General features: G+C 40.2%; 1 protein-coding gene across 1 annotated transcript in view; it reads right to left on the reverse strand.

Annotated features, from left to right (window-relative positions):
* Window positions 1-19,966, reverse strand: part of LOC126267245 (ADAM 17-like protease) — a 146,441-nt gene that overhangs the window by 60,111 nt on the left and 66,364 nt on the right. The window contains exon 5 of the mRNA XM_049972253.1: window positions 14,510-14,651. Within this exon, the coding sequence (XP_049828210.1) occupies window positions 14,510-14,651 (142 nt within the window). The remainder of the gene's footprint in view (window positions 1-14,509; window positions 14,652-19,966) is intronic.

Raw genomic sequence — 19,966 nt, forward strand, 5'->3', positions numbered from 1 at the left:
ATGTGGCTGAGAATCCTACTTATCTGTGGGGAACAAGCTTTAAGTACTTTGCTGGAAATGCCATCAATTCCGTAAGAGCTTTTACTTTTCAGTGAGTTTATTATTTTACTGATTTCAGAGGGAGAGGTTGGTGGAATTACAGTTGTTTCAAACTGCGCAGGTATGGCCTCTTCTATTAATAGCCTTGCCTCTTCTAGTGAAGATCTAGATCCTATTTTCTCCACAACATTTAAAAAATGATTATTCAAAATATTTTCAATTTCTGATTGTTTGTTAGTGCACTTGTCATTCAGTTTTATTGCACTAAAGTCTTCCTGTGCTCTTGGTTGCCCTGTTTCCCTTTCAATAATATTCCAAATTGCTTTAATTTTATTATCAGAGTTACTGATCTCAGACATGATACACATGCTTCTGGACTTTTTAATAACTTTTCTTAGTACCGCACAGTAGTTTTTATAATATTGAACAATTTCGGGGTCAGTACTCCCTCTTGCTGTTAGATACAGTTCTCTTTTACGGTTGCAAGATATTCTTATTCCTTTAGTTAGCCAAGGTTTTTTATATGTTTTCTTGGAATTATGTTTAACTATTTTCTTGGGAAAACAATTTTCAAAAACCCTTAAAAATGTATTGTGAAATAAGTTATATTTCAAGTTTGCATCGGGTTCCTTATACACTTCATCCCAGTCAAGCTGCTGTAGGCTTTCCCTAAAGTTTGCAATATTTATATTGTTAATTGAACGCACTGCTTTGAAAGTCTGATTTATTATACTGCATGGAGCTATGTCATGTACTGTAACAAGCTGTGCACTATGATCTGAAAGACCATTCTCAACAGGATAAGCATTTATGTCCTTAAACTTATCTTGGTCTATAAAAAAAGTTATCTATCAATGTACTGCTGTTCTTTATTATCCGAGTAGGAAAATCAATGACGGAGCTCAAATTGAAAGAACTGAGTAATACTTCTTCCTATTACACTCTTTCAGGGAATCAACATTGAAATCCCCACAAATGATAATTTGCTTCCCCCTGTCTGACAGATAGCACAACAAAGCATCCAAGTTTTCTAGAAATAGCTGGAAATTCCCTGAGGGGGACCTATACACTGTTACAATTATGAAAGTGCCATCATTTAGTTTAAGTTCAGTGGCACATGCTTCCATATGTTGCTCTACACAAAATTTTTTAGTTTCTAAATTTTTTGCACTGTGGAAGCTTTTGACATATATGACAACTCCTCCTCTCATCATATTATCTCTACTTACATGTGCAGCTAATTTGTACCCATTGATGCTAACCTTTTGCATATCAGTGACAATGTGATGCTCAGACAGGCATAGTATATCTATTACATTCTTGGTTTCTATATCTTCTAAACAAAGCAGAAGCTCATCAATTTTATTCTTCAATCCCCCAATATTTTGATGAAATATACTAACAGTATTTTTCACTTTACTTTTGTGAGTATCTTGAACTTTTTTTAACATCTTTAGTACTTTTATTCTTCAATCCCCCAATATTTTGATGAAATATACTAACATTATTTTTCACTTTACTTTTGTGAGTATCTTGAACTTTTTTAACATCTTTAGTACTTGCCTGGCTGAGTTTCCCACTGGACACTGATCTTACACTAAAAAAGAGTTTCCACCATGAGATGTAGTTCCTCCCCCCTCTAAATTTCCTGCTATCAGCCCAGCCAGTTTACCCTTCCCTTTCCTGTTGAGGTGTAGGCCATGTCTAGTATAGTCCCACCTACAGAGTGAATCAACAGGAACCACACCAATGTGTGACCCTGCACCAGATCCAAGTAGACGTTCCAACTCCAAATTAACTCTCCTGACAGAAGAGGTCAAATGAGGTCGGTCGTGGCGCTCCAGAACCGACACAAACCCAACACTGGTATGATTCGATGCCGATGCAATCTTTGCCAGGTCACACTTTATGCTGTACCCCGGATCTCTGTCAATACTGTTGCCCGGCCCACCCACAATAACCACGGTGTCTTCCTTAGTAAAACCTTTACATAGTGAACCTAAATCCTCTGTAACCTGCCCAAGTTCAGCACTAGGTTTGAAAAAACTTGTGACCTGGTAATCCAACCCTAATTCATCCTGCAGAAGTTGGCCCACACCCCTAGCATGCGAACTACCTAGCAACAAGACTCTCTTTCTCTTTGCAGACTTCCCTACATTCTTAATCAATTTGCTGCTGAAAGCTTGTTGAGCCCTGTGTACATCTACTTCTGTGAGAGGCTCATCAGTTTCTGACTGAGGCAACAGGTCAAACCTATTTTGTACATTAATAACAAAGCTGTCAGAAGAATTTCTTGGCCTGTTCCTCATGCCTGTTGCCACTTTCCACCCCTGTTTACCCTTCTCCCCCCTTAACCTGCCCAGTTCTCGCCTAGCCTCATCTAACTCAGCCTGAAGGGCAGCAATTTTCCCCTCCTGTTCCACAATCTTCCTATCTCTACTGCATAGCCTACAGAACCACTGATGAGTCTCGCTCATTTTCCCAATTCCCACGCCACTACAGTCGCCCCAATGAAAAAAGTTACTACATCCATCACACCAGACCCCGGAGCTAACGATCCTACGGCACGTCAGGCACTTTACACTCGTGGTACAAATCGATTTTAGTGACAGAAAGACAATTAAGTTACCGGAAAACAATGAAAATACGTGTACGAAAAATTAGGCCTACTCGCGACTATGTAAACAGTGGTTCAGAAGTTTTTTACTGGAAATTACTTAAGAGATGACGATACTCTACAGATATAAAGGGGCAGCAAACGTATTTAGCACACTAAACTATCAGTAAATGCACTTAAGATTGCGGTATGAAGTTTAATCTGAAAACTCAAAAGTTCGGCCTGGCCGCGATATGTAAACAAAACGAACTTTACGTGATTACTGTGAAAATACGCGAGTAAGACAAAAACCTTTAATGGTACGCTTGCAGAGCACTATAATTAACGTAATAAATTAGTTTAAAGTGTTAAAAAACAGTTTATTACTACTTAAATTACTTATCTTGTACAAGAGCTGTGACTCAGACGTCTGTGTAGCAGGCGCAGGGCTACCAACCTCCTACACACACACACACACACACACACACACACACACACACACACACACACACAGAGAGAGAGAGAGAGAGAGAGAGAGAGAGAGAGAGAGAGAGAGAGAGAGCGCGCCCTGTGATCAACTCGTAGCAGCAGGCATCCAGTGTGGGAGACACAGAGGGGGGAGGAATGGTGTGCGGCCCATCACCAGCAGGCAACGAAGGAGGGCCAGGCAGGGGGAGCGGCACCCACAGGGTAGCAGATAGGAATTGCAGTGGAGATGGAGATGAGGAGTGAGACTGGGATGAGGAGGAGGAGGAGGATGGAGGAAGGGGAAGTACATAACAGAGGCAAAGTTAGATATCATAGACACAGGACGAACAAAGTTATATTACTGATGAAATTCTGCGTGGGATAAAGAATCAAGGGCCTTATACTCCTGTATCTTCTTTTCCTTCTTATAAATCAGGCAGTCTGGTGAGTGTGGAGAGTGATAATCACAAAAATTAACGCACATGGGTGGTGGAACACTGGGTCTCCCCTACAGAGTGAGTTACCATATTCACCGCACAGACAGTCCACTATACAGTGGGAAGACTTGTGTCCAAAACGCAAACACCGAAAACACCCCATGAGTGGTAGGCCACCACACTGATAAATATAACCTTGATCTTCTGCAGGATGGTAGTCTCCTCAAATTCCCAATTGAAGGTGCCACTAATAATACAATTTTTCTTATGACATTTCTGAACACAGCGAACAAAATAAATGTCCAGCTGTTCCAGACTGGCCCGGAGTTCCTCATTGGTTTGAAGGATGAGGTCTGATTGAAAAATGGCTCCCTGAACCATATTCAAAGACTGGTGAGGAGTAATGGGCACTGGAATGTCATCAAGATGGTCACAGGCACAAAGGGCCACAGACTGGGGCCACAAGAATTTTCGATCAACAGCGAACCCTACCAGATCTTTCTCTGAGAGTTCACTTTCTCAAACATGTCTTTGACTGTTTCTATGAAAAATAATGACTTGGTGGCAGTGAAAGTGACCTCTTCAGTCCTGGCGCAGACTGGGTAGTAGGAAAAGAGTTTTTCTGAAACTGGCAGGCTTGGCCCTCCTCCTAGAAGGTAGCCAGGAAGGGAAGGTAGGGTCATATGATGCAGCATTCAAAGATCCAGTCCCAACTAAAATGATGGCCATAGAAGAATGGCCTTGGAGCTTAATGCATTTCATACACAATGTTTGCCCTGATACCACACACTCCAATCAGAGGCTCTCCCCATGGAGGCTGTTGCCAAGAGTCACGAACCTCCGGAACAGAATGACAAGCAACCACTCCTAGGCATACAAGGAGAGGTAGCAACTCTGGTATCAGAAGTGTGATTGCTGTGCAGTCAGAGGGCTCAACCAGAAGGGTACACAATTATCCCACCACATGGACTGGCTAATGAGCTGCCTATGTAGCATTAATGGACAATGGCCTCAAGGAAAAGATGGAAGAGACAGTAAGGCTACACATTGAAGATGCTACTTAAGGTTTTATTTCCCAGTCAGCTCACACTATGGAGGCAAAATAGAGAATAGGAGATCAAACCCAAAAGTGGGACCAAAGATGCTGGAAAGGAAAGGTGCAGAAAGAAACAAGAGGAACAAAACTGTAAAAGATGGCAGAAACCAGGAGGATAGCCAGGCTACCATAAGCAAGGAGAGAGGGGAAGAATGAGGCAGAGGAGGAGGAGCGAGGACAGGGAAGGAGGCACAGGGAAGGAAATACACCCTGGGAAGGAAGAAAAAGCTGTAATAGTGAGGGGCTCCGTGTACAGCACGCACAAACTCTCAAAAGAGCTGTGGGTCCCCTGGGTGGTAAAATATGGATGGAACAGTACCTATCACTGGCATCAGTTGTTGCATGTTGTCAAAATATCGTAGCTTTGATAACACACACCAACTGATGTCTGTGAAACCAGTTAATTGCAATAAAAAAGTGATTTTGATAATGCTTTATTCATCAACTTGTTTTCAGATTCATCTACCTTTAGTTATACTGACATAAAAGCGATACGCAGCAGGGGATGCCAATGTGGCAAAGTGTACACTGGGAAGATATTACACACAACTGAGAAAGTCGCAAGAAGCATAAACACCACCACCATCACTAGCACGACCAACCCATTAAATCAGCCACTGTGAGGCATTGTGTAAAAAGCTGGTAATACCAGGGACAATGAAAGAAACTTCTAAAGAGAGGGGATCCTGTTCCAGCAAGGTTGTGGACCCTGCTCTTGGCATAGTGACAGCAGAGTGTGAAGTTGGATGTGGACTGAGTAATGGCCCCTTCAACAACTCAACAACTCCAACTCCCCCCCCCCCCCCCCCTCTCCTCCCCCTCCCCCTCCGCCATTCCTCACAGCACTCACCAACTGAGAGTGAGATCACAGAGTGTTCCTCAGCAGTCGCTTGACGTTAGCAATAAGGTTTATTGTTGGAAATTTGGAAAAAAATAATTATTCAACCCGGCAAGACACCTGACATCTGAGAAGACTTCAAACTACCCTCTCTGGTGAAATCCTCAATAACAATCTTGTGCTTCTTGTAAATGACTCCTATCAATGAGAAAATTCTATGTGGTAAGAAATTAGAGCAATATTCAGCAAGATCTCAATAAAATAACAGTCTATCACTAAAGACTGCTACTAGGTCTTAACTCAGAGAAATGCAAAGTTCAAATGTAATAGTGTAGCATCATTTGACTACAGGATTAATGATTAACAACCAGACTCTGTCATGTAATACAGTTATATGGGAGTAACGATGCATGCAGATATGAAGTGGGATGACCACATAGGCTCAGTTGTAGGTAAAGAAAGTGGTAGGCTGCAATTTACTGGCAGAACACTGGCAGTTTGTCTATTACAGAGACTGCATGCAGAACACTTGCAAGCCACACTTTAATACTATCAAAGTTTATGGATACCACATCAGATCATTAGCAAGGGACACAAGTATATACACAGAAGGGCAGTGAAAAAAGTCGTGGCTTGTTCGAGTGGCAAGGGAGTGCAGTAGAAAAATATCAGCTGGTAGACAACAGGAGCAAGACACAGTACATCTCAGAAAAACTGGATTAGAAATCTTCAGGAATTATCTTTTGGGGCGTAAATTATGAAGTTTCTTCAACCTCATACACATTTAGTCTGAACAGATCATGAAAAGAAAAGTTAGGCATATAATAGCTCACACAGTATAAAAACAATTTTTCTTCCCATATTTCATCAGGGAAATGAATGGTATGAAACCCCAGCATGATAAAAAGTATCCCGTCACAAACTTCACAATGATTCTCAAGACTATAAGTGTATATGTTAGGAGAAAACACGTGCCTCTGTAGCACCATTGTAAGTCCTGAATACCTTAAAAGACAGATGAAGGTAAAATTGAATGGAAACTAATATGATGTAGTCAAGTGTTATAATTTCAACTGCCAGTAAAGTTCTTCTGTCTGTTACCAGAAAAATGAAAAGAAGGCACTAAGAACAAAAAAAAAAATCACTATAAGAATAAAGTAATAACAGTCCAGAGCATTATTAAACAAGACTAATAACAGATGAAGCAAACAAAATAAAGTTCCAAAATGGCAGAAGTGGTGGTAGTCTACACTGAAATTATTGGCTACCAAAATCAGTGATTATTTCTTCAAAGTGAGAGCAACCACTGTACCTATTACAGATGCCTTGGATTTTTTTTTTCCGATTATACTTTTCACACTACTTTCCAAAGTAAAGCTTGTAGTGGTCTTACAAAGAAAACATTAAGCCCCTTAAAGATGCAATTATTATGGCTAAGATGAACCATAAACCATGGACCTTGCCATTAGTGGAGAGGCTTGCATGCCTCAGCGATACCGATAGCCACACCGCAGGAGCAACCACAATGGAGGGGTATCTGTTGAGAGGCCAGACAAACTTATGATTTCTGAAAAGGGGCAGCATCCTTTTCAGTAGTTGCAGGGCCAACAGTCTTGATGATTCACTGATATGGCCTTGTAACATAAATCCAAACAGCCTTGCTGTGCTGGTATTGTGAACAGCTGGCCTTGCTGTGCTTGTACTGTGAACAAGTGGCCTTGCCATGCTGGTGTTGCGAACAGCTGAAAGCAAGGGGAAACACAGCCGTAATTTTTCCCAAGGGTATGCATCTTCACTGTGTGGTTAAATGATGATGGCATCCTCCTGGGTAAAATATTCTGGAGGTAAAGTAGTCCCCCATTCGGATCTCTGATTGGGAGCTACCCAGGATGACATCGTTATCAGGAGAAACAAAAATGATGAGAAACAAAACTGATGTTATACGGATCGAAGCATGGAATGTCGGACCCCTTAATCAGGCAGGTGGCTTACAAAATTTTAAAAGGGAAATGGTTAGGTTAATGTTAGATACAGTGGCAATTAGTGAAGTTTGGTGGCAGGAGGAACAAGAATTCTGGTCAGGTGAATACAGGGGCATAAATACAAAATCAAATAATGGTAATACAGGAGTGGGTTTATTAATGAATTAATGAATAAAAAAATAGAATTGCGAATAAACTACTACAAACAGTATAGTGAACACTTTATTGTAGGCAATATAGACACAAATCCCATGCCTACCACCTTAGTACATGTTTATATGCCAAGTAGCTCCACAGATGATGAAGAGATTAAAGAAATGGGTAATGCAATAAAAGAAATTATTCAGATAGTTACGGGAGATGAAAATTTAATAGTCATGGGAGACTGGAATGCGACTGTAAGTAAAAGGAAGAGAAGGAAAAGTAGTGGATGAATATGGACTGGGGTTAAGAAATGAAAGGGGAAGCCAGTTGGTAGAATTTTGCACAGAGCATAACTTAATCAAAGCTAACACTTGGTTTAAGAATCATGAAAGAAGCCTGTATACATGGAAGAGACCTGGAGATACTGGAAGATACTGGAAAGTTTCAGACAGATTATATAATGGTAAGACAGAGATTTAGGAACCACGTTTTAAAGAGTCAGACATTTCCAGGGACTGATGTAGACTCTGACCACAATTTATCGGTTATGAACTGTAGATTAAAACTGAAGAAACTGCAAAAAGGTATGAATTTAAGGAGATAGGACCTGGATAAACTGGAAGGACCAGAGGTTGTAGATGGTTTCAGAGAGAGTATTGGCGAATGGTGGAGAACAGGAGAAAGAAATACATTAGTAGAAGAATGGGTAGCTTTGAGAGCTGAAATAGTGAATGCAGCAGAGAATCAAGTAGGTAAAAACACAAGGGCTAGTAGAAAGCCTTAGGTAACAGAAGAGATATTGAATTTAATAGATGAAACAAGAAAATATAAAAATGCAGTAGATGAAACAGGATAAAAGGAATACAAAAGTCTTAAAAATGAGAGTGACAGGAAGTGCAAAATGACTAAGGAGGGATGGCTAGAGAACAAATGTAATGGTATAAAAGCATTGTCATTAGGGGCAAGATAGATACTGCCTGCAGGAAAAGTAGAGAGACCTTTGGAGAAAAGAGAACCACCTGTATGAATGTCAAGAGCTCAGATGGAAAACCTGTCCTAAGCAAATAAGGGAAAGCAGAAAGGTGGGAGGCGAATCTAGAGGATCTATACGAGGGTGATGTACTTGAGGGCAATATTATGGGAATGGAAGATGACGTAGATGAAGATGAAATGGGATATATGATACTGGTTGAAGAATTTGACAGAGTACTTATAGACTTATGTTGAAATAAAGCTCTGAGAATGGACAACATTTCATAAGAATTACCGTTGGTCTTGGGAGAATCAGCCAGGACAAAACTCTTTCATCTGGTGGCCGAGACCTATGGGACAGATGAAATACCCTCAGACATCAAGAAGAATATAATAATTCCAATACCAACGAAAGTTGGCGTTTACAGGCATGAAAATTACCAAACTATCAGTTTAGTAAGTCACAGCAGCAAAATACTAACACGAATCCTCTACAGGCAAATGGAAAAACTGGCAGAAACTGACTTCAAAGAAGATCAATTTGGATTCTGTAGCAATGCTGGGACACAAGACACGATACTGACCCTACGACTTACATTAGAAGATAGGTTAAGGAAAGGCAAACCTACATTTCTAGCATTTGTGGACTTAGAAAAAGCTTTTGACAATGTTGACTGGAATACTCTCTTTCAAATTCTGAGTGCGGCAGGGGTAAATACAGGGAGCAAAAGGCTATTTACAATTTGTATGAAAACCAGATGGCAGTCATAAGCGCCAAGGGGCACAGAAAGCAAGCAGTGGTTGAGAAGGGAGTGAGACAGGGTTGTAGCCTATCTCAGATATTATTAAATCTGTATATTGACCAAGAAGTAAAGGAAATGAAAGAAAAATATGGAGTAGGAATTAAAATCTATAGAGAAGAAATAAAAAGTTTGAAGTTTGCTGATGACCCTGTAATTCTGTCAAAGACAGCAAAGAGCCTGGAAAAGCACGTGAATAGAAGGGACCTTGTCTTGAAAGGAGGACATAAGATGAACATAAACAAATGCAAAATGAGGATAATGGAATGTAGGTAATTAAATCAAGTGATGCTGAAGGTATTAGATTACGAAGTAAGACACTTAAAGCAGTAAATGAGTTTTGCTATTAGGGGAGCAAAATAATTGATCATGGTCGAAGTAGAGAGAACATAAAATGTAGACTGGCTATGGCAAGAAAAGTGTTTCTGAAGAAGAGAAATTTGTTAACATCAAGTATACATTTAAGGGTCAGGAAGTCTTTTCTGAAAGTATTTGTATGAAATATAGCCACGTATGGAAGTGAGACATGGACGATCAAGGGATCATCAATTTAGTACTGGAGGGAAGTGTGGAGGGTAAAAACTGTCAGGGAGACCAAGATATGAATACACTAAGCAGATTCAGAAGGATTTAGGTTGCAATATTTATTTGGAGATGAAGAGGCATGCACAGGATAAAGTAGCATGGAGTGTTGCTGCATCAAACAAGTCTCTGGTCTGAAGACCACAACAACAACAACAACAACAACAACATGATGATGCCTCTTCAAAATATTATAATACAGTGCAGACTTGATAGGACCACTCTCGAGTTATTTTTGTAATATCATTGACTCAGGGCATATTTCACACATGCCATAGTTAACACAATATTATAAAAAAAGGAATGAGCATATAACTCTAATTATGGCCTAGTTCCTTCTCATCTTTTCAGAAAGTTTTGTGAATATAGATTATTATCTTTGTCTAACTTTATTTATATACGAAGTCTTGGTAGAACCACACAACAAAAATTATGTTGCCTGTATATTCCAAAAACTTGCTGAGGCCTTTGATAGTCTGGACTATAAAGTTACACTTGTTGAATTTAAACATTATGGCAACCTTCTTGTATAGATACCGCATCACCTTCATAACTTATTTGCTCTTTTTCCTTAATACTTTAAACAAAGCATTTATGTGCTTCTACACACAATCTAACATAATTTATTTATTATTTATTTACATATCAAGTTCCATAGAACTAAATTGAGGAGCAAATCTCCAAGGTTATGGAACATGCCAGTACATGAAATTACAATGTAAAAGCAATAACCAATCAAAATAAAATGTTTATTGCAGTAGCCACCAGAAAGATTGCGGGAGGCGCACATCAGCACAGTGGGTCACGGACGTTAGTTGCCACAAGTAGAGTCCTGTCCACCAGAGGGCACGCAAGAATTCGGACGCGACCTCTGCCGGCGTAACAACAACAACTACTCAGGCAGCACAGGCCGTGCCCAGTCAGTTAACATCGGGCATGCCTAGGACACAGTCCCGGTCTACACTAAGTGAAGTGCGATGTAAACGTGAACAGTGTTACTACATTTATGAGCCCAAAAAACATCAAGCCACAAGTTTAAGTAAATGTAATCAACAATACAATAAGAATCAGCTTTATTTTTCTAGGAATTCCTTGACAGAATAGAAGAAGTGACCCATGAGGAAACTCTTCAGTTTCGATTTGAAAGCATGTCGATTACTGCAAAGATTTTTGAATTCTTGTAGCAGCTTAAGGGAAAATGGATGCAGCAATATACTGCACACCTTTCTGCACAAGACTTAAGGAAGTCCGATCCAAATGCAGGTTTGATTTTTGCTGACAATTAACTGAGTAAAAACTGCTGATTCTTGGGAATAAGCTGATATTGTTAACAAGAAATGATAGTAAAGAATACATATATATTGAGAGGGCAACGTCAAAATACCCAGGCTAGTGAACAGGGATCGACAAGAGGTTCGCGAACTTACACCACTTACTGCCCGAACCACGTGTTTCTGAGCCAAAAATATCCGTTTAGAATGGGAAGAGTTACCCAAAAATACAATACCATTTGACATAAGCGAATGAAAATAAGCAAAGTAGACTTATTTTTGTGTTGAACAATCACTTACTTCAGATATTGTTTGAATAGTAAAAATAGCAAAAATAAGTCTTTGAACAAGATCCTGAATGTGGGCTTTCCACGACAGTTTACTATGTATCTGAACACCTAGAAAATTGAACTGTTCAATTTCACTAATCATATGCCAATTCTGTGAAATTAAAACGTCAGATTTTGTTGAATTGTGTGTTAGAAACTGTAAAAACTGAGTCTTAATTGTGTTTCAGCGTTAGTTTATTTTCTACAAGCCATGAACTTACGTCATGAACTGCACTATTTGAAACCGAACCAATGTTGCACACAACATGCTTCACTACCAAGCTAGTGTCATCAGCAAACAAATATTTTTGAGTTACCCATAAAACTAGAGGGCATACCATTTATATAAATAAGGAACTGGAGTGGCCCCAACACTGATCCCTAAGGCACCCCCCATTTGACTGCACTCCACTCAGACTCCACATCACAGCCATTCTCAACATTGTGAATAATGACCTTTTGCTGTCTGTTGCTGAAGTAAGAGGTGAACCAATTGTCAGCTACTCCCTGTATTCCATAATGGTCCAACTTCTGGAGCAATATATTGTTATCAACACAATCAAACACCTTAGTTAAATAAAAAATATGCCTAACATTCAAAACCTTTTGTTAAGCCCATCCAGTACCTCGCAGAGAAAAGCGAATATAGCATTTTTAGCATTTTGAGTTATTAAACGACAACTAAGGCAGAACTGTAAATTTGATAGCAAATTGTGTGACATAAAATGATCAATTATCCTTACATACACAGTCTTTTCAATAACTTTAGCAAACACTGATGGCATAAAAATAGGTCTAAAATTGTCTACATTATACATTTCTCCCTTTTTGTGAAGCTGAGTATTTTAATCATTCAGGAAACTGACCATTCCTAAAGGAAAACTTACAAATATGGCTAAATACAGAGCTAACACGTGCAGCACAGTACTTTAACATTCTGATAGGCACTCCATCATATCCATGAGAGTCCTTAGTCTTCAGTTACTTAATTATTGACTCAATCTCCCACTTGTCTGTATCACAGAGGAGTATTTCATACATCAATCTCTGAAAGGCATTTGCCTAGAGAGTTATATGATTCCCTTTAGAAACTAAATTTTGATTTAATTCACCAGCAATGCTCAGAAAATGGTTCTTAAACACTGAACATATATCTGATTTATCAGTAACAGAAATATTTATACTATGAACTGACTTTATATCATCAACCTTGTGCTGCTGACCAGACACTTTCTCCACAACTGCCCACATGGTTTTAATTTTATCCTGTGCATTAGCTATTCTATTTGCATACCACAAACTCTTTGCCTTCCTAATAACATTTTTAAGCACCTTACAGTACTGTTTGTAATGGACTACTGGAGCTTGATTGTAACTACTTCTTACATTTTTATATAATTCCAACTATGTTCTATATGATATCCTTATCCCACTAGTCAGCCATCCAGGCTGCCTTTTACTGCTAGTACCCCATTTAAAATGTTGTAATGGAAAGCAACTCTCAAAGAGCATGAGAAATGTGTTAAGGAAAGCATTATATTTGTTATCTATATTATTGGCACAATAAACATGATGCCACTCTTGTTCCTTGACAAGGTTGAAGAAGCTCTATTGCCGTTGGGTTAACTTTCCAACACAGTTTGTAATTATATGTGACATTTTATTGAGTACAACAGCATTTTAGTGTTAAACTTTGTGCATCATGGTCTGAACGCCATCCACCCTTTTACTAACAGTATGCCCATCTAGTAATGAAGAATGAATAAAAATTTTGTCTACTGTTCCCCTGCACCCTAGTTGGAAATGGCAAAGTTAAAACCTTTTTAACATAATTGAATTGATGAAAGGAGAAAATATAAAAATGCAGTAAATGAAGAAGGCAAAAATGAATACAAACGTCTCAAAAATGAGACTGACAGGAAGTGCAAAATGGGTAAGCAGGGATGGCTAGAGGACAAATGTAAGGATGTAGAGGCTTATATCACGAGGGGTAAGATAGATACTGTCTACACAAAAATTAAAGAGACCTTCGGAGAGAAGAGAACTACTTGTATGAATATCAAGAGCTTTGATGGAAACCCAGTCCTAAGAAAAGAAGGGAAAGCAAAAAGGTGGAAGGAGTATATAGAGGGTCTATACAGGGGCGATGTTCTTGAGGACAATATTATGGAAATGGAAGAGGATGTAGATGAAGATGAAATAGGAGATATGATACTGCATGAAGAGTTTGACAGAGCACTGAAAGACCTAAGTCGAAACAAGGCCCCGGGAGTAGACAACACTCCATTAGAACTACTGACAGCCATGGAGAGACAGTCCTGCCAAAACTCCACCATCTGGTGAGCAAGATGTATGAGACAGGTGAAATGCCCTCAAGCTTCAAGAAGAATATAATAATTCCAATCCCAAAGAAAGCAGGTGTTGACAGATGTGAAAGTTAGCGAACTATCAGTTTAATAAGTCACAGCTGCAAAATACTAACGCGAATTCTTTACAGACGAATGGAAAATCTGATAGAAGCCGATCTTGGGGAAGATCAGTTTTGATTCTGTAGAAACGTTGGAACATGTGAGGCAATATTGACCCTCCAGCTTATCCTAGAAGCTAGATTAAGAAAAGGCAAACCTACGTTTCTAGCATTTGTAGACTTAGAGAAGGCTTTTGACTATGTTGACTGGAATACTCTCTTTCAAATTCTGAAGGTGGCAGGGGTAAAATCCAGGGAGCAAAACGCTATTTACAATTTGTACATATACCAGATGACAGTTATAAGAGTCGAGGGCATGAAAGGGAAGCAGTGGTTGGGAAGGGAGTGTGATAGGGTTGTACCCTCTCCCCGATGCTATTCAATCTGTATATTGAGCAAGCAATAAAGGAAATACTTGTATTGCATATATGATTATGTGACTTACATGACGTCAGCCATTTAGCAGCTCCATTATCCTTTTGTCTTACCTTCCCCCTCTCTAATATAGCCACATGTCCTTGGCCATGAACTTTCATCTCCTGCATGCTGAGCCCAACTAAAACGAACATCTGATGCCCGATAAGCAATCATAGACTGTCTTTCTTCATCAGGAATGTGCCGCCAGGCTGGCTACAAATAACAGAATTAACATAATTTTCATCAACCATATTTATTTACTTATTTATTTATTTGAAACAGTACAATTCTAGAATCTATCAAAATTTTAAGATATGTTCAGTAGAAGTGATGATTATGAAGAAGCATATAAAAGGTGCAGTTCACAGAAAAATGCTCATAAGCATAATAATTGTCAACAGATAAGTTAATGACAAATATGATTTAATGCAGGTTTTGGTCAATGCTTTTTCATCTCAATTCTTCCTCCAGTCACCTGGGACAGAGAAATTCAAGCCATGGGAAAAGTTAATCACACAACATAATCATTTCAAAATCTAACACGAGTTCTGTCTGTTTCTAGTGATTTATTTATTGTATTTTATCCATAATGGATGCAGCTATTTATTCCCACCAACTTCAGTTGCTTCTAAAAATTGGATTTGTTTGTAAAAGTTATTTGATAGTTTGTGACACAGTCAAATGGCAGTATAATATTATTTTATCTGTTGTACCCTGACATCACTTCTGATACACATGCAACATTCATGCAGTTCTGCAGCCTGACAATGTTCAAACCTTCAAACTTCATCAAACACATATCACAAAAAAGGTGACAAGCAATCACACAAATGTAAAATAAATCTAGAAGTATATTTCTTTATATGCACAGTTATAAATGCACACTGCTACACCAGTTCACAAAAATCTTTGGAAAGTTTACATTCTCTTTTGTGTGCACCTGTCCACAACTCAATGCTTGTGCTATTCAGTGACTGATCTTCTTTATTCCTAAATTATTTACTTTCCTTATTATATTTAAACACAGATGATATATGCTCAGAAATTCATCTGTGGAGTAGAGGAAGTTCTCAAGCATAAATGATTTTAATTTGATTTTAATAATGTTTTAACAATGTGACAGCATTAATTCACAAGGGAAGTGGTCAAATAAGTTTCATGGCTGCATACTGTGCTCCTCGGTGAGCTACAATAAGGTTGAGTTGTTCATACTGTTGTATTTATGAAAGCTAAAATTCTATAAAATTTCTTCACAACAAACTTCATAAGACACTAAATGTAATGTGCACCTATTAGTATGCCTACTTTTTTGCCTGCAAGAGGTTCAAAGTTGGAACTAGATGCTTTACTTACATCAAATTTCAATATAATGAACATTTTGCACCTACATGTGAAATTGGTCCAGCATTATACAACATTAATAAACGAAAGCAAAGTACTGAGTGACAGACAAAACTATTTGCTTTAACACAATAAAAAATATAAAAAATTGCATTAGGAATCTGTTGGTAATCTATCTAAACAGTCACACACATTATTCAGCTATAAATTGATATTAATTACTATGGTGATCGCAGAGGCAATATCTGTTTCTGTTATGTTGTATGCTAAAAAGATGCCTATTGTGAGTTATATAGATCTGTTCATAATTAAACACTGTCTTCTTTCTGCTTTAAAAATAGTATTCCTTCTTAACTTATTGTAAGCAGAAGATGTGTCCAACATATGCCTTTAGTGGTACTTGTTTTACACTCATAAACTAGACAGACACAAGCAAAAATCATGGATATTTAGTATCACACAATCTGGAAACACTACATTAATTCCAAAGTTCCCAAACTGAATACATTGATGAGACAAGTTCATCACCACTTATAAAATGTTTATATGTAAAGAACTATGGAAACTATAACAAATTTAATAATTGTAATTTACCTATCAAATTCACTGCATGACAACCTGAAATGCTAAGAAAATAAAATGTATCTGTTTATATTATGGCCTGTGAGTGCAATGTTTTAATTCACCAATATTACAAGCAAAAAAATATTTTGCAACTAAGCAAATTAAGCCAAAATATACACTTCTCCTCAGTATTATGAAATCAGAGCAGTGTTGGCACATCCATTGTCTGTTTACTGACTCAGTGGCATTAAACATTCAGTGTTTTAATAGTAATGTTTCATTAATTTAAATCAGCCATTAAAAAGACTTATCACTCGAGTATGGTGAATTTATGAGTTTTGTGGCCACTAGGTAAAAGACTGTTGAAAGAAGATTTGGAATTACTGGCCACATAATTGTTTTATTAATTTTAAACATGTTTTCATTGAATATAACAATTTGCAAAAAGGTTTCAATATGAATTTTGTCAGTAACAAGAGAGCCAATAGAATTCTAATGTGGTTTGTAGGTGACAAATGACTGCAAGAAAGATAGCTATATTTCTTCATACATGGAGAGTTTTACTGTTTTATCTGTAAAATGAAAATGGTGGCAGTATAATAATTTTCACTGTAATGAACAAGGCAATGTGGCACCCGTGACACTTTATAAGTAGATGCAGCAGTGCTGCAAGATGTTTTGTGTCTCAGTCGCAATCTTGGCAGTGAGGTCAGCAAGGAGTACTGGAGACAGAATATTATCTTGTACAACACCAGTAAATGAAACTGTGTGACATATATTAACTTACCAATTTTTATATCCATATGTTGGCAATTACTTTTATAGCAAAAGCAGTTGAACATAAATGTTCCAATAAGTGTTCTTGTCTTCCTCTGAGAATTCCAGACAGGCATAAGAAGATATACAGTTTAACACGTAATTTAAAGCAAAGTACAATACCGCATAGCTACCTGTGGATGACGTATCTGCAGTGATAAGCACTCCCTTGCCCAGTAATCTGAAGGCCTCACAAAGGCATTTACAGATAGGCAGTACCCCTCAAACCCAGTCCACAAACAGATTTTCTGTGCATATCTTCACACACTCCCAATCCTCCACCCACCCCCAAGAATCTGCTGCAAAGGAATTCCCCCTCATCACCAAAATCATTCTGGACTGAAACAACTGAACCACATCCTTTGTCAGGACTTTGATTATACACTCCTGGAAATTGAAATAAGAACACCGTGAATTCATTGTCCCAGGAAGGGGAAACTTTATTGACACATTCCTGGGGTCAGATACATCACATGATCACACTGACAGAACCACAGGCACATAGACACAGGCAACAGACCATGCACAATGTCGGCACTAGTACAGTGTATATCAACCTTTCGCAGCAATGCAGGCTGCTATTCTCCCATGGAGACGATCGTAGAGATGCTGGATGTAGTCCTGTGGAACGGCTTGCCATGCCATTTCCACCTGGCGCCTCAGTTGGACCAGCGTTCGTGCTGGACGTGCAGACCGCGTGAGACGACGCTTCATCCAGTCCCAAACATGCTCAATGGGGGACAGATCCAGAGATCTTGCTGGCCAGGGTAGTCGACTTACACCTTCTAGAGCACGTTGGGTGGCATGGGATGCATGCGGATGTGCATTGTCCTGTTGGGACAGCAAGTTCCCTTGCCGGTCTAGGAATGGTAGAACGATGGGTTCGATGACGGTTTGGATGTACCGTGCACTATTCAGTGTCTCCTCGATGATCACCAGAGGTGTACGGCCAGTGTAGGAGATCGCTCCCCACACCATGATGCCGGGTGTTGGCCCTGTGTGCCTCGGTCGTATGCAGTGCTGATTGTGGTGCTCACCTGCACGGCGCCAAACACGCATACGACCATAATTGGCACCAAGGCAGAAGCGACTCTCATCGCTGAAGACGAAATGTCTCCATTCGTCCATCCATTCACGCCTGTCACGACAACACTGGAGGCGGGAGGCACGATGTTGGGCCGTGAGCGGAAGACGGACTAACGGTGTGCGGGACCGTAGCCCAGCTTCATGGAGACGGTTGCGAATGGTCCTCGCTGATACCCCAGGAGCAACAGTGTCCCTAATTTGCTGGGAAGTGGCGGTGCGGTCCCCTACGGCACTGCATAGGATCCTACGGTCTTGGCGTGCATCCGTGCGTCGCTGCGGTCCGGGCCCAGGTCGAACGGCACGTGCACCTTCTGCCGACCACTGGCGACAACATCAATGTACTGTGGAGACTTCACGCCCCACGTGTTGAGCAATTCGGCGGTACGTCCACCCGGCCTCCCGCATGCCCACTATACGCCCTCGCTCAAAGTCCGTCAACTGCACATACGGTTCACGTCCACGCTGTCGCGGCATGCTACCAGTGTTAAAGACTGCGATGGAGCTCCGTATGCCACAGCAAACTGGCTGACACTGACTGCGGCGGTGCACAAATGCTGCGCAGCTAGCGCCATTCGACGGCCAACACCGCTGTTCCTGGTGTGTCCGCTGTGCCGTGCGTGTGATCATTGCTTGTACAGCCCTCTCGCAGTGTCCGGAGCAAGTATGGTGGGTCTGACACACCGGTGTCAATGTGTTCTTTTTTCCATTTCCAGGAGTGTATGTCACCCTGCCCTGAAATGAGGGACACCATGCCCAAGATCCTTCCATCACCCACCCAACCTCTACAACATTCTAGTCCATTCCTATGCCACCACCACTCCCGACCCCTTACCACAGGGGCCATATCCCTGTGGCAGACCAAGGTGCAAGACCTGTGCAATACACCCACCCAGCAACTCTTACCCAAGTCGGGTCGCAGGCTTATCCTACCACCTCAGAGGTTGGGCCACGTGTGTAAGCAGCTATGTCATACACCAATCCTGTTGCAAACACTGCATAGTCTCTTATTCTGGCATGACTACCAACCAGTTGTCCACCCAGATGAATGGCTGTTGTCAAGAGCCAAGTTGACCACCAAGTGGCACAACATGCAGCTGAGCACAACATGCTCAATTTCAGTGGCTTCTACATCCAAGCAATCTGGATGCTTCCCTTCACCATCAGATTATCTGAACTTGGGAGTTATCCTTACAACACATCCTTCACTCTCACTCTCATAATTGTCCTGGTCTCAATCTCAGATAATCCACTATCCCTGCACCCTTCACCTAACAGTTTCCCCTCTCTCTATCCTGTCACCTCCTCTTATCCTCATCCACATCTCGCCTTCAGAATGTGCTACTTTCCACTGGCTGCTACAACTGTACCTGCCACCCCTCCCTTCCACATTCCTAGTCAGCAAACCAGCCTTCGTCCAAGCTGCCAGACCCACCCCCAGTATCTCTCTCTGACTCCTGCCTCCCTCTCCCTCTACACACCCCACCTGACTGTACCCCCATGACAAACAGCCCAACTCTCGTAAAATAGCACTGCCGCTGTCTGTCTAGCTGGCACCATTTAGGAGCATAGTAATATGCATGCATGTTGGGAATGTGTGTGTCTTTGTGTGCTCTAGCTCGTCAAAGGATGACTTCAAAAGCTAGATTGTTTTTGTGTGGGCCTATGGACAATCCACCGCTTCTGGTTTTCAGTGAGCAGTCCCTTTAAGCCTAAAGTATTTA

Source organism: Schistocerca gregaria, chromosome 4 (genome assembly GCF_023897955.1).
Source record: "Schistocerca gregaria isolate iqSchGreg1 chromosome 4, iqSchGreg1.2, whole genome shotgun sequence".
In the NCBI taxonomy this organism is placed as follows: Eukaryota; Metazoa; Arthropoda; class Insecta; order Orthoptera; family Acrididae; genus Schistocerca; species Schistocerca gregaria.